Below are 16,653 nucleotides of genomic sequence, written 5' to 3'. Positions count from 1 at the left end.
TAAATTTTTTTGCGGAATGCGGAGCGTCGTAAAAAACGTCAACATTGCTAATTGCATAGTGTAAAAATCCGCTTTTTTCTTTACATTCATTGAAGCAGAGGCGTTATTCAGAATCGGACCTTGAGAACATCTGCAAATGTAAAAAAAGTGTTATGGTGTTCACTGTTAATAAACAGATGCCTCCCGCTCTTTCCACAGGTGGGTTTGATTTCATCCTATGCCATATGGGCCGTTTCGAGAAGTTTTCTTGTCTTTCTTGTCTCACGTGTGTTTGGAGGTTTGAGTGAAGGGATCGTCAGCCTGTGCAGGGCCATCATCGCCGATTTACCCTCGTTTAAAGGCCCGCAGCAAGGAAATGGTGAGTTCACTTCTGTCAGTGCTGGGGAAGAACTGGGAGCGACTGCAGAAAGGGGCGGAGCCATGAGAGGCACAGCACCATGAAGAAACAAGCGTGGCAAGTGAAGCACGCCGCCATGCGCGCGCGTGTGCGACAGGAAGAACCGAGGTATGATAACAAAATGGCGTGGGACTGTCCACTGTCCCACGGACACGCGCATGCTGTCTGCTTTGGACAGATGGCGAGAGCAGCCATCTTTGTCCATGCAGGCGCGTGCATGAGCCCACGTCGGAGAATCGATTCTAAAAGGTCTTCTCTGACGAGGGCAGCGCATGCGCTGCTTTCGCCAGGCGAGACCTAAAAACACACATCAGCATCAGGGCAGCAGTTTTCTCGGGGGAGCACAAAGATACCGGCAAGAGTGCAGGTTGCGGCTTCATCACAGGAAATACACACACACACAAACACCACTACAGGCTACATAGTCATCACAGGAAAAATACGCACGCACCAGTGCAGACTGCAGCTTTATCTGAACAAAACAAGCATACAGAGGCACCGCAAAGGGTACAGCTTCGTCACAGGAACACACACACACACACAGGCACCAGTATAGACTGCAGCTTTATCTGAAGAATACAAGCATACAGTACCAAAAAAAGTGCAGCTTCGAAACAGGAACGAACGCACACACACGCACACATACAGACTGTAGCTTTATCTGAGGTATACAAACACACAGAGGCACCACAAAGGGTACACAGCTTTATCACAGAACCCCAAACTCATCAGAGAAGTACACAAGCACCAGGGCGTGCTCCAATTTTATCACAGGAGTACAATCGCAAACAGACATCCTTACAGGTTAATCACAGGAGCACAAGGATATGCAGGCACCGCGACAGGCTGCAGCTCTATCACAAGAGCACATAAACACACACAGGCACCGCGACAGGCTGCAGATTTATCACATGACTAGAATCGCATACAGGCACCACTGCAGGCTGGAACTCCATCACAGGAACACAAACAAATGCATCAGCCCAGGTTGCAGCTTTAGCAAAAGAGCACAGAGGCCGTTTTGTTATGTTTGCCTCCTCTTGCAAAACAAGCCACCAATAGCTGAACCTAGACAAAAGCTAGCCATGGACTGCCGCATCCAAGGATGGATAATGACCTCTGATTGGCAGCTTCAGCTGTTGCATGCAGCACATCCTTCTGCAGGTCTGTACCTGAGAGCAGGTTTGACTTGTTGTCGGAGGGGAACTTCTTTCATCCAGGCATGCCTAGATGTTGGTCCACCTACTCATGAAGGGGTTAAGGGTGAGACTGCCATGCAGGGGGGCGGCCTTGCAATCAGGGCTCACCTCCGAGGCCATTGAAGAAAAGATTGCACTGAAATTCAGGCAACCCTGACTGGAACTCCTCACAGGGCACAAATCCTAAAAAACAGAAGTTGGGAACTAACTAAGTTAGACAGTAAGCAAGTGACATAATGGTGGGTGACATAACAGAATGTGACATCACGGTGAGTGCCATCGCAAGTGGAATCACAGGAAGTGACATCACAGGAAGTGGCATTACACCCCATAACCTGTCATGAAGTGACATCACAAGAAGTGACAGCAGATCTTAAGACCTCACACACATGTTTAGCAGGTCTATAAGGAGTTCATTTGAGTGGATTACTAGATTTAACAAATTCGATTTTGCGTCAGGGTTGTACCAAAAAAGTGACAACCCCAAAGTGAAATCTGGGCCTCAATTTCTACATTCATGTTTTTTAAATCTCTGCCACAAAGGACACAAGGAGAAACGTGGCAATACATATTTTCTGCTTAATTGGTTGCAAAGTTGCATTTTAACATATCTTATGGGGTTAAGGCACCTGCTGTAGAGAGCTTTGTGTGCCCTGTAAATCTAAGGGAATATAAATAATGGCAAGAGAACTCTGGTGGTTAACACATTTGGTGGAGAGATCTGTCTCTAGGCCAGTCCCCGTCTTAAATCAAAGTAGCATGGAGGGTTAATGTGACTCCTGCCAGCACATCATGTAACATTCAGATGACAGTCTTTTATTGTTTGAAGATAGGTACATGGGATACCGCTTTTAACAGGAGACGCTTTTGGTACTTCCAGTTCATAAATTGTTTTCCTTCTAATATTGCACAGTGAGCTATGAAGGGTATATGACCGCTACACTTTGTAACCCCAACTATCTAATGTAACACATCCTGTAAATAAATGTACACACATATGATTTATTGCCACTGTATAATGTGCATGTGTGATGTAAAGCGCTCTGACACCCTGCATTGGGGTAAGTAGTGCTAAAAAGAAACAAAACAAAATAGTGATATTTGAATTGTTATTTGTGAACATACTGGACCGGACCAGCACATCTGGCATTCTTCCTGAGCATGCATATCTCTTATACCCAGGGACTGACCAGAGTCAAACTCATGCTTCACCTAAGTACCTATGGGGAGACAACAAGCTGTGTGCCTTTGTTTCCCCTCCATTGCATTTGCATCTAGGTGTGAGGCTCCAGATAGCTCCCAGCCAGGATCAACCCAAGGAGGACTGATGGCCCGATAACTTCGAACCTTGTTTAAGGCCTGCTCGAAATTAAAATAGAAAAGCCCCCTCGCCGCAGGCACGGTGCTGCTCGGAAGGAAAGCAATCAACGCTCAGGCGATGCAGAATGTGTTTCGGTGTCTAAACATTACACCGGGACGAGTCCAGCATATTTCAGTGGGGTACAACTTCTAGGCCAGATGGACAGCGTTCACCCTGTAAAAATAGTGTGTGGACGCCGTCTTCCAGTGTGTACCCCCAACTTGTGTCCTGGGTGTTCATTACCAACAACCACACCATGAAAAGCTACCAAGAGTACAGCCAAATGAGGGAGCCAGCAGAGCTGTCGTCTAGTAAGGGAGCCTTCATTTTTTTTTACCCATGCAGTAAAATTAAAAATGCAGATGGCTTAACATCAATGCACCTTTTCTGTCAACCCTTCAGATTTTGCAGGATTTACCACACTGACACCAGTATCGGGGGCGGACCAACTCGCCTCATTAACTTGCACTCTGCAGCAAAAGCTATCCCGACCGATTTCTGCAATGAAGCCCTAAAAGGAGGTACTTCAGGACCAGCGCTTAATTTGTGAGGAGGCCAAGCAGCTTGCACCACACAATGTCAGTGCCAGCACTGCAAAAGACAGTACCTGCACAACTACTACCCATCACACTCCTACAAGTGTGACAATTCAGACTGTTCGAGGCCCCCAAAGCTAGAAGCATGGCTTGGGTGGCAGGAATTAGTTGTTTTTTATGTATATTGAATAAAAACCAACTGTTGTTCTTATCTTTAAACTACACAAACAGCGCCACCATGTGGCAGCTGTCATAAGTGCCAGTGTTGGCAATTAAGTGCTGGTGCAGAGCACAGGAAACCACTGGCTCAAATTAAGCACTGATCTGGACACAAACGGCACAGCAGGCACTGTCCCCACTCCAACTGACTTAACAGTGATCAAAAACAGTCTGTCAGCGGGAACAAACTCCCTTCTCTGTGGGGTCAATGGGGAAAATGAGATGCAGCGATTCCACAGTAGCTTAACATCCACAAGCAATAACAGGAAGAAAGCAAACACTAGTTCCCCAACTCTATCCTCTGAATTGTGCAAAATAGTCAGCTCAAAAGTGGATCCACAGGTAATCGCAACCCCGAAAAACCGTACGCTGTGTGGAAAAGAAATATTTTTAAAGTACTCAGCAATAAGAAACAGGGCAAGTGGAAAATTCTCTCTTTCTCAATGTTGGTGCCGTAGCTAAGTGAGGATTCCCCGAGACCAGACCAGAGAAGATTCAGGAGAGACTAAATCACGGGGGGGAGCACGTCATTCAGAGCATACTGTTCACAGTTGAGCAGCAAATCACAGCAGGATGAAGCATGCAATGCCGGATAAGGCACGTGCCTGTCCACAATTTGACATTTACATTTAACAAATAATTTGAGTTCATGCCACTAGGTAGTGTTATTAAATCAGTGCTTTTATAGCACACTAATCGCCCATGAGGGTATCCAGGCACTCTGTAGCAGGTATATGAGGCCAACCCTGAGGGCTTACACGAAAAGCCAGGTCCTTCAGCTTCTTGCAAAAGTCAGGAAGAGATAAGGGGGCTCTGATGAGTTGTGGGAGGTCGTTCCAGGCTTCAGGGGCCAAGTACGAGAAGGTACGGCGCCCTGCACCTGCTTTTGTGTATGTGTGGAGTGTGTGCTAGTGAAAGGCTAGCAGAGCAGAGGTGTCTGGAAGGTTGGTGAAAGTAAATGCAGCTGTTCAGGTAGGCAGGGCCAGTGTTGTGGCGAGCTCTGTAGGTGTGGGTGACAAGGTAAAAGTGTATCAGGAACCATTTGAGGTTCCCTAAGATGTGGTGCAATGTGGGCTCGGTGTGGTGCAATGTGGGCTCGGCGTGGGAGGTTGAGGACTAGACTGGCTGCTGTGTTTTGGACTGTCTGAAGTCTTCTTGTTTGCTAGTTGGTAATCCCTGTCTATAGGGTGTTTCAATAGTCTATTCTGCCGGTGATCAGGGCTTAGGTGATCATTTTCCTGGTGATGTCTGGTAGCGACTTGAAGATTTTCTTCAGCATCCTTGTTGAAGTAAACTGAGACCAGCGCCCTTAGGAGATGCTGAAGTGCTTTGCAGCATGCCATGCCACTCCACTAAATGCCACTCCACTTCTCGTCACACACCGCCACTCCATTACACACTACTCCACACAGTGCCACACAATCACACTCCATGCCACAAAATGTCATTCTACTCCATGTCAAACAATATCTCTCTACTCCACCCAACAAGTCACTCCATGCCTCACAACACCACTCCATGCCATACAATGCCACTCTACTCCACACAATGCTACTCCATGCCGCAGGGACTGCCACTCCACACAATGCCACTCCACATCACGCCACTCCACCAAAGTCAATAGCTCTCACATAGGCAAGACCTATTGTGCTTGCCAATGCTTCTTATGGTTAAAAGCTAAATGTAAAGAAGGAAATAAGAGCAAATATAACACTAGGTATGCAAGACCCATGGATTGAAACTTACCTTATTTCCAATTATTTTCAAACATACCAAAAAAATAAAATGAAAATAAAACACAGAATTCTACAGCTGTCATGAACCACCAACTCCATTGGGTGCCAATACTGATGTCAACACAGCAAGGTACCTTTCCCTCCTACCTTGTTCAACTCATGTTCACTTTTGATTCAAGAAACCTCATGGCCGGTAACACCAAACAATTGCCATATTATCAATTTGCTCACAACGTACAAATAGTTACTCCCAGCGTGCATGTTAATTTCCCATCAACAGTTTTGCTGGCTACGATAGAGGATTACTGTTCTGTATTGCTTCCATGAACCACAGTGTGAACGTGCATAACAAGCAATGCAGGCTCTTTTGAATGTAACATAAATTTGCACATTTCAGCAGCCTAGGGCTCTACACATTCTAACAAAGAGCTACCTTATGGTCTCCTCTGGAGGTGGTGGAGGTGGTGGTGGGAGGCCACCATGCAGCAACTCAGCATCTTCAGACGAAATATGCGCTGCCCCCCCTTCGCTTGCTGTACTCAAATCAAGAACACCATCCTGGGGCATACTCAAGTCAGCGCTGGGCTCTCCTGTTCCAGACTCGCACCTGTACATGAACACGATGGATGGCTTCTCGCTGGCCTCTGTTTTGGTCTCACTGAACCAATGATGACGTTGGACTGGAGGCGGAGGCAACATGTGAATAACCGTCCCATCCAGGCCCACCAGCTTTCCCTTCTCTCGTTCTCGCTCCCTCTCTTCCTCCTCATCGGTTTTCCTTCGACGGAAGAAGCTTTTGAAGGAAATCCAACGCTTGGGCTTAGCATCAACCACCCGGCGTGTGTCTGAACGCAAGACAGACTCCGCCTCCGTGGCTTTTGTGGGACTCGAAGGCTTGGACCAGTTGCTGAAGTGCCGCTGCAATAGATTGCTTGCATGGTATGGTGATGAAGTGGAACGGGGAGGAGGGAATGGGGGCCCTTGGTCAGATTTTGGGGTCGTTGCAGTGTGCGGTCCACCCATCACAGGTTTAGCAAAGTTAATAGTGGTTGGCTTGGAGGATACAGTTTCTTTTTGGGTTTTCACGCATGTGCCCTCTACAGATCTGGAAGACTCAGTGACACCAATCGTCTGCGGTGTGAAAAGGGACTTGGGACGCACAAGGGTAGTGTCAGTGGTACCTGCATCGGGCGGGAGTGAGTAAAGTTCCTCCACGCTGCATGCTTTGGCACTAGTCTGTGGGGAACCTGGCGGAGACTGTGGTGGCTGGATGGAGGCCACAATCTGAGAGAGTACAGTATTTGCATTTTCCCTATTGCTAGTGGCAGATGGCGACAGCGCCAGAGCCTGGGCCGGTTCTGTCTTAATGGGTTCTTCAGAAGTGGTTATCCGGCTTTTCACCGGTGAGCTGGGGCCCGAAGTCATACCTCTTGAAGGAGAGGTTGGACCTTTGTTGAGAGTGTTATTTAGTTCTTTAACCTTCTTGGCCACTGACCCCATTTTTTGTTCTGTGTTCAAGGTCTCCACTTTGGCTTGAGTAACGTCCATGGGTTTAGCAACTGCAATGTCTGGCCCCTTGCCACCAGTCTCGATTTCTTCATATGTGCTGCTTATGATACTTGCAGTTTTCTCCTTGAAGGTCATCTCTCCATTGGTGCCTCGAAAGCTCTTGTAAATGGCTAGGTTATCATATGCATTTGGATTAATCACGATGGGCACTTTAATGGCATTTTTACCACCCCGGGGATATGCTGGTTCATCGTGAATTATAATGGGGAAAGGTGGCATGCCAGCGTTGTTATAGCTGTTAAACTTAATCTCTGACAAGTTTGGTGACTTAACTGGGATAGTTTTCGAAGAAATGTGGGTGGCAGTTGGGGATGTAGGTGCAGATTTATGGCTGCTCCTCCTTGGAGGAACAACTGGCCCGGAGCAGCCAGTTACTATCTCCACCTTGGGTATTTTCTGTCGTGGACTGGTGCTTGAGGTCCAAACTTCTTGGTATCGGATGGCACTGGACTTTTTCAGATTAGCATTTACCTGTCCAGAAGTTAGCAAGGGGGGTGACAAAGGTGTGCTTGGAGTACTTGGGGTTGTTGGATTGCTTTTTTGTTTTTGGTGGTCTAACATCGCATCTGGCTGTTCGCTGGACATGGCTGCAGACACATCTACAATTGTGTATGGCTTGCACAATGGTTGTTCTAAATTCACCACCCGGTAAGGCTGAGCCTGCTCTTCGGTGGGAACTATACTTATTGTCAGTGCCTGCCCCGTGACCTCAATGGGCCCTTTGCTGCCATCTTGTTTTTCTGTTTGGACAGCAATCTTTCCATCCTTTTCCTCCAGTCTCAGAGCAAGCACCGCCTTGTGAGTCTCCTGAACCTTGGAGATGTTTCTGTCGACTTTTGCAAGATCTTTGCCAAGCAAATCACCACGAAGATTCTCATATCCAGGCTCGCTCGACTTGATGTCTTTCGGGGTGCTGGGAGACAACCCTCCATTGCAGAGTTTCTGGGAGGAGTTGCTGATTGTTCCTGAGCGAGAGGACTCGGTCAAAGAAGAATCTGGAGACGTGGAATCAGAAGAGACAATGCTCTGCATGCTTTCTTGGCCATACAGAATAACCCCGTCATCACCATAACCATTGAGGATTTCATCATAGCTATCATCATAGTCCACAGCACATATCCTCTGAAGAGACTTGTTCCTTAGAGGCACAGTATTCCATTTTTTGTCCACAGAGAACCTGACTGGCGACAATGTGTTGGCCCTGAAGTTGGCAAAACGAGGCTGCCCTCGCATGCGAATCTCCATTGCCAGCAATTCCTCGTCACTTTCATCCCAGCTCTCATGCTCCCCTTGGATACTGCCAAAGAAAGCATCGTCTTCACTTTCGTCGCCACTGGAGAACTCTGGATAGCAAAAGCGTCCACCCTCATTACTGATCACTTCCTCGCTTCCACTTAACATCACATGCTTGCCTTGAGATTCCTTCATTTCACCGACCATACAGCTTGGTGGGATCTTCCGTTCCAAAGACCGCTTGTAGCAGTGGTTGATCCTTCCCAAGAAACACTCTCTAGAGTTCTTTTCCTTACCCGATAGCGGAGGTGTTGTATCCAACCCTGCAATTTCCTTTAACACTTCAGTGAGTCCATTGTTATTGTTGCTGGGTATCTTGTTGACACGGTCATTGGTCTCATACGCTCTATGAACATGGCTATACCCTTCAATCTCACCATCATTGTTATTGTTCAGCTGCTTCTTGTTCATGATGGCCTTGTTCCGGTTCCATCCTACTGTTTGCTTATTCTCGCTGTGCTCCGATGTACCGGTCTCAGCACACACGCCTGGCCCATCCATCACCATCATGGTCGGCTTCACAGCTATGGTGGGTTTCTTGGCCACCGGTGGTCGGAAATTGCCTGTGCTCCTTGTGCGATGGTTGTTGCTATGGTTGACATTGGTTTTTAGGTTGCTGCGAGAGAGGGGAGCCTTCTCGGAGGCCGGAGGAAGCTGGTGAAGGCTCTTCGGCTTGAAGCAGTTCTTACATTCGCCGGGTTTCCAGACGTGTTCAGTGAAGGTGCTACAAGCGGACATCTTTCCCAGTGATGTGCATCAGAAGGTGTGGTTATCAATTACAACAAAGTGCTGGTTTCATCCATTTCTGTTCCCCATGACGTCCTCATTGCTTCGCTGCCCCCGAAATACACCTTAAAACAAGAAAAAAATGGGCATTAGAATGTGTTTTAAATCGAATGTTAAAAAGCCTGAATAGATTTTTTTGTTTTTTTAAAAAGCAGCACATTTTGTAGAATTTCAAACCATGTAGGGACGTTTATAAATTACTAGAGCATTGGACTTTGCACCGTAAACAAAGACCCAGTGATGTACCTGGATAGCGTAGGCAAGGAGTGGAACCTATTCTGACACATCCACAAAAATCCGCCTTTTTTTTTTTTACACAATAATAAAACTAGGAAAACATAATGTAAAATACGCCCCGGTATGGATCCCCTTTCAACCCAGGTGCTAAAGTGACTACTACTGTAATGGGATGAGTGCATGTGTGTGTTTACTCCAAACCAGACCTAGAGACATTAGTTTACACCCTTGTATGAAAGTGGATTCTGGAAAACTCTATAATTGAAAGCTTCCCTTATGCCTGCCTTGGGAGCCCCAAGGAGTGCAGAGTCCAGTGTCCAGGATGCTGTGTGAGGGTCTGGCTTGAGGTGGTTTACAGTGGTCTTCTGTGTATGGGGAAGAGTTGGCCGCGATGACCTCGCGGCTTTGCAGCAGGCAGGTCATCAGTGCCTAAGGGAGCTGTAAACACCAAGTCCATGAAGGTAGATCTACCGGGGGCCAGGTCTGAACTCTGAAAGGCAAGATTTCCCGACTGCACCCTGGAATGCATTCTCCTCAAGTCTGCCTTTTACTGCTTGGTGTTTATATGCAGTTTCATTGTGTTTTTATTACAAACCTACATGTCTCTCCCAAGCTAACATTTAAATGTTTACAAGGTATCCTCGGGGTCTTCTTAAGTGAAGCAGAGCATGATTATACCCCAACTATAACTAAATATAAATATTATATTTCAATTGATAATTAGATGACGTCTATTTTGAAGCTATCAGAAGGAATTAACCATCCAAAGAGGCTATAAGATTTTTTATTGGTTAGTTTTTTTTCACTTGAATGGGTTCCTTTTTGCACAGTGAAGTGTAATGGAAAATTCAACCAACTTCAAGTGTATCCGAGAAAAACTGAAGCTGTGTGTATGATTTTTTTCGCACAGCCCTATAAGCTGATGTGTTTTTGCAAGGCTCAGAGATAAATCATTTAGTAGTGACTCTTCTGATAGAAAGAACAAACTCAAGTCAAAAACTAATACATTAAAAAAGTCTTATGGCCTCATTCGTTGGAGAAATCTTTGAAGTATGAATGATCTTATTAATTATCAACCGATTAAAATACACTCAAACAAAGGGTCTATACCTAGAATTTCGAAGTATCTCACTTTTGATTGTGATAGGGCATATATATATATATATATATATATATAAATCCTGTGATGCCCTTTGTCGAGGGTCGGCGCTCTTTGTTCGGGGCGGGGCATAGTATGCCCGGTAGGGCAACCGGTACAAATGAACAGCAAGAAACCTCTGAGCCCAGAGGTCAGGAGAACACGCACTCAAACGGAATCCACTTGTTTAGTTGCAGTTCGTTTTAATTGAAAATCAAATTCATCAGCAAAACAAGCAAAACAACACTGGCCCAACGCGTTTCGGTTCTTACTCGAACCTTGATCACGGGTTACCTACAGAATGACCAGGCATCATTTATTTCTATTGTTGCCTTTACTTCCTGTTGCAATAATGGCAAAGCATGCTGGTCATTGTAGTGCATTTGAATTGCACATTATGCTAGTGAATTACGAAAATTCAAAATTTATAAAATAACATATGGAGAAAAGAGAAAAAGGGATGAGTTTGTCATTAATGAAATTCTTAACAACCCACTTTCACAAATAGCAATGCCCAATTATTGTGATGATTTGGGAACTCAGTTTTTGAACTCTAAATACCATTAAATCTGCAGTTCAAGATTTTTAAATACCCTCTAGTGGGTATGTCAACGGCATGGCATTAAGACAGTATTTTAAGGCTACAATGACCCTCAAGTCCAGAATAAAACACAGGGTTCTATAAATAAACATGGAATCACATCCCTCTAGTGGGTGTTGAAACATTGTGCATTTAGATATGCCGAGATTGGCTGGTTGGACCCATGTGTACAAAATTGATATAATAACTAAATTCTATTAAGCCTTATACTGCTACACCATGCATGGATTACAACTACAAAAAAAAACTGCAAAAAAACTTTTGTATTACGGTAATTCTTGAGAATGGTCTATAACCACCAAATAGGAGTTCACAAATGTACAAAAAGTTCCTCATCCTGATTTAAGCCATAAGGAGTCAGAGTTCTGAATGAAACAATGTGCTTGGACTCCTTTTGACAGAGAAGTTTTTCTCGGTTGCCTCCGCGTTCCAAATGTGGCACTTGTTCAATGGCGTAGTACCGAAGCAATTCCCATTTGCTTTCATGCATGCTTTCCATGTGCTTGGCGATTGCATTAGAGCGATCTAAGTTGACAGTGGCTCTAATGTGTTCCAGGATTCTTTTTTTGATTTCACAGATTGTACTGCCTATGTACTTCAAATTACATGGACATTCCACCACATACACCACATATTTGCTTTTACAGGAGATGTGTTGTTGAATTTTCCATTTTTCGCCTTTTCTGCCCGCAACCTCTTTTTTCGGGATGCCAATTTTGCAGGCTTTGCAATTTTTACATGGCCAAAAACCCTCGATGTTAGTCCATGGTTTATGTGGTTTGGATTTGAAATGACTGCGAGTTAGTTTGTCACCTAGATTAGGTGCTCTCCTGTATGTGACGTTGGGATGATCCCCTATGAGGTCTGCAATGGTGGTATCTAGTTTTAGGATGCCCCAATGTTTTTTTAAGATGTGAACCAGATCACTGGTTTCAGTGGAATAAGTTGTTATAAGGCGTACACCCGGGGGAAACCCGGGGCAGGACAAAACGGACCTAGTAACATCTACACAACAAGAAGAAATAGATCACAGCAGTGATTCTCAGGAATTGAATGTCATCAACCTTTCAACCCGCCATTTAACGAATTCAGAGGAAGAACTTCTAAAGAAAGGTCTCAATTTCTGTCCTAAAATACACATTGATATTGCCCAAACACGCATCGATCTCTATAAATACATCCGCAAAATTAAACTGGTCAAAATATTTGCGGAAAAAACCAGACCTACCAAGGAGAAAAATGCCACGCCTTACAACAGCGAGCTACTAGTTGAAGATGAACAAGCTCTGGTCACCCTCATAACCATGGGTGAAGAAGAACCAGTAGACCCGAGTGAAAATCTGGGAGAAATACTTCCACCTTTAGGAGCCGGAATAAGCGGCAAGAAACCAAAATCCTATTTCTATCCTACCTTACCACCTGGCAATAAGATTGATTTGTTCCATGAAACAATCATACATGATCTATATCATCTTAATCAACGCAAAGTAAAGGACAATCCCTTGCCTTCAGAAAGACAAGCGTTAAAAGATTTACAACAGGATTCAACAATTGAAATCAAACCCGCGGATAAAGGCGGAAACGTTGTAATCCAAAACAAAGTAGATTACATATGGGAAGCTAACCATCAGTTGCAAAATGAATCATGTTATAAGGAACTCAGTACCAATCCAACTAAAGAAATTGAAAAAACTATCAATAAATATCTTAATGATTGGTTCAACGAGGGTCTGATAGACGAAGAGGAGAGAAAATATCTAACAGTGTCAAATCCTATTGAAGCTACAATCTACTTCTTACCTAAAGTGCAGAAACGCTTAATCAGACCACCCGGCAGACCCATCATGTCTGCCAATGGTTCAATCATGGAACCCATCTCTAACTATATTGATCATTTCTTAGCTCCCATTGTAAAAGATCTCACCAGCTACCTCAGAGACACAACTGATCTCCTTCAGAAACTTGAAGGAATACCTTGGAACCATCAATACCAACTTGTGTCAATGGACGTAGTCTCTCTATACACTAGTATAGAACATGAAATAGGCCTAAAAGCATGCAGCTTCTTTTTAGGCAAAAGAAATATCCAATACAAACAACACAACACCATGTTGCTACAAATGATTACTCTGTGTTTGCAAAATAACATCTTTACCTTGAACAAAAAACATTATCAACAAATGAAGGGTACAGCCATGGGCTTTTCCTTTTCTCCAAATTTTGCAAATCTTGTTATGGGGTGGTTTGAACAGAAAATCGCATGGAACTGTGAAAACGACAAACATGTGCAAAAAATTATTGCATGGTGGCGCTTCATCGACGATTTGTTCATAATATGGGATGGTACTAATGAAGAATTTGCAACATATTTCCAAATCCTGAACAATAAGGAGACTAACTTACAATTCACTTATGAGATAAGTTCGAATAAAATCTCATTTCTTGACATTGAAATATATGTGCAAAACAACACAATACAAACCACCCTTTTTAGAAAACAAACAGCCACAAACTCAGTCCTTCATGCGGACAGTTTCCATCCCATAAATCAAAAATGGAACATACCTTATGGGGAATTTTTAAGACTACGCAGGAACTGTTCCGCAGACAATGAATTTGAAAACCACAGCAGAGCAATGAAAGTTAGATTTGAAAAAAGAAAATACCCTGGCAGGATAATTCAAACAAGTCTAAAGAAGGCCAAACAAAGAAATCGGTCAGAGATACTCAAAAATAAACAAAAGGCAAACCAGGAAGACTTCACAAAAATACGCCTTATAACAACTTATTCCACTGAAACCAGTGATCTGGTTCACATCTTGATAAAACATTGGGGCATCCTAAAACTAGATACCACCATTGCAGACCTCATAGGGGATCATCCCAACGTCACATACAGGAGAGCACCTAATCTAGGTGACAAACTAACTCGCAGTCATTTCAAATCCAAACCACATAAACCATGGACTAACATCGAGGGTTTTTGGCCATGTAAAAATTGCAAAGCCTGCAAAATTGGCATCCCGAAACAAGAGGTTGCGGGCAGAAAAGGTGAAAAATTGAAAATTCAACAACACATCTCCTGTAAAAGCAAATATGTGGTATATGTGGTGGAAAGTCCATGTAATTTGAAGTACATAGGCAGTACAATCTGTAAATCAAAAAAAGAATCCTGGAACACATTACAGCCACTGTCAACTTAGATCGCTCTAATGCAATCGCCAAGCACATGGAAAGCATGCATGAAAGCAAATGGGAATTGCTTCGGTACTACGCCATTGAACAAGTGCCACATTTGGAACGCGGAGGCAACCGAGAAAAACTTCTCCGTCAAAAGGAGTCCAAGCACATTGTTTCATTCAGAACTCTGACTCCTTATGGCTTAAATCAGGATGAGGAACTTTTTGTACATTTGTGAACTCCTATTTGGTGGTTATAGACCATTCTCAAGAATTACCGTAATACAAAAGTTTTTTTGCAGTTTTTTTTTGTAGTTGTAATCCATGCATGGTGTAGCAGTATAAGGCTTAATAGAATTTAGTTATTATATCAATTTTGTACACATGGGTCCAACCAGCCAATCTCGGCATATCTAAATGCACAATGTTTCAACACCCACTAGAGGGATGTGATTCCATGTTTATTTATAGAACCCTGTGTTTTATTCTGGACTTGAGGGTCATTGTAGCCTTAAAATACTGTCTTAATGCCATGCCGTTGACATACCCACTAGAGGGTATTTAAAAATCTTGAACTGCAGATTTAATGGTATTTAGAGTTCAAAAACTGAGTTCCCAAATCATCACAATAATTGGGCATTGCTATTTGTGAAAGTGGATTGTTAAGAATTTCATTAATGACAAACTCATCCCTTTTTCTCTTTTCTCCATATGTTATTTTATAAATTTTGAATTTTCGTAATTCACTAGCATAATGTGCAATTCAAATGCACTACAATGACCAGCATGCTTTGCCATTATTGCAACAGGAAGTAAAGGCAACAATAGAAATAAATGATGCCTGGTCATTCTGTAGGTAACCCGTGATCAAGGTTCGAGTAAGAACCGAAACGCGTTGGGCCAGTGTTGTTTTGCTGATGAATTTGATTTTCAATTAAAACGAACTGCAACTAAACAAGTGGATTCCGTTTGAGTGCGTGTTCTCCTGACCTCTGGGCTCAGAGGTTTCTTGCTGTTTATATATATAATATATATATATATATATATTCACTGAAAAAACCATAGGTTTCACACATGTTATAGTTAGCGGAAATTTTACTGATAAAAAACCAATGAAATTCCCCCGTTATAGTTAGTGCAGGCAACTATAACTCACGCGACCGCAATCCTCTGCTGATGCTAATACTGTATTTAGACACTTATTTGCCCATGTCTTCTTCCATACATTTTTAGCTATACATATATTACAAATATTTTTTTTTCATAAAGACACATATGTCATCAGCAGAAGATTGCGGTCGCGTGAGTTATAGTTGCCTGCACTAACTATAACGGGGGAATTTCATTGGTTTTTTATCAGTAAAATTTCCGCTAACTATAACATGTGTGAAACCTATGGTTTTTTCAGTGAATTTGCAAGGTTTTTTAAATGCTAATTCCTAACTATAACGTGTGTGAAACCTATGGTTTTTTCAGTGAATTTGTACGTTTTTTTAAATGCTAAGTTACTTTACGCCATTCGTGGCGTGCGCACCCACTTAACGCAGTTTGTTCCGTGCGCGCACGGTGCGCTTCGCGCACCGTGCCCGCACAGTGAGCACGCGGTGCGCTTCGCGCACCGCGCGCCCACTTTACGCAGTTAGTGCCGTGCACGCACGGTGGGCACGCGGTGCGATGACAAAGCAAGAAAGCACGTCAAAAAATCTGTTTCTGCTTTCCTCCGTGACTATGGTATGGGTGCCATTTACCACAACAACTTGCGTTATGACATGCAAGACATTTATAGAGGAGATGGTGTGCACTTCAATGATGAAGGGAACAGAGTCTTCCTCTTGAACCTTAGACTCTGCATCGGTACTTACTTGTAGGTACCACTAAAAAATCATTTCATAAACACAACGGCTCTTTTTAGAGCCCCCTAATATCTAAACACTTAAATCTGATTTTCATTTTTTTTTTTTTTTTTCTACCGTACGCTTACCGTAAGCTTACCGTACGCGTACCCCGTGATTTTTTTTAAAATCAATAAATGTTTTCTTTGTACTTTACAGTCCTTCTTTGACCCCCTCACAAATGTAAGGGGGTCTGTAACTCTCCTCATTGCCCCCTTTCCTTGTTTTCACTCTTTTTTTTCAGAGTGAAATACACAAAATGGCGGCCGCCGCTTCCTGGTTTCGGCCGATTCGAATGTTTACTAAGATCTAAGAGCCAATCAGAATCGCGCTCGCGCACGCCACCGTACGCTTACCGTAAGCGTACGGTAAGCGTACCGTAAGCGGGCTCAGATATATATATTGATTTAAAGGCTATTTTCTCAGAATCTACTGAACAGATTTACACCAAACCTACAAAAGGCACTTCCTTGACCTAGGGACTACCTCTCTGCCAAATTTTGAGTAATTC

The 16,653-nt window shown here is 43.7% G+C and overlaps 1 protein-coding gene across 5 annotated transcripts in view; it reads right to left on the bottom strand.

Moving 5' to 3' along the window:
* The window catches only part of PEAK1 (pseudopodium enriched atypical kinase 1), a 523,641-nt gene that overhangs the window by 39,268 nt on the left and 467,720 nt on the right, over nt 1-16,653 (bottom strand). For all 5 annotated transcript variants that reach the window (XM_085643878.1, XM_085643881.1, XM_085643879.1 and 2 more), the window contains one exon: nt 5,881-9,160. In XM_085643878.1, the coding sequence (XP_085500004.1) occupies nt 5,881-9,047 (3,167 nt within the window). In that variant the 5' untranslated portion in view covers nt 9,048-9,160. The remainder of the gene's footprint in view (nt 1-5,880; nt 9,161-16,653) is intronic.

This window comes from Triturus cristatus, chromosome 3_1, assembly GCF_964204655.1.
Source record: "Triturus cristatus chromosome 3_1, aTriCri1.1, whole genome shotgun sequence".
Lineage (NCBI taxonomy): Eukaryota > Metazoa > Chordata > Amphibia > Caudata > Salamandridae > Triturus > Triturus cristatus.
The sequence above is the reverse complement of the archived record's forward strand: the minus strand, read 5'-3'. Positions and strand labels throughout refer to the sequence as shown.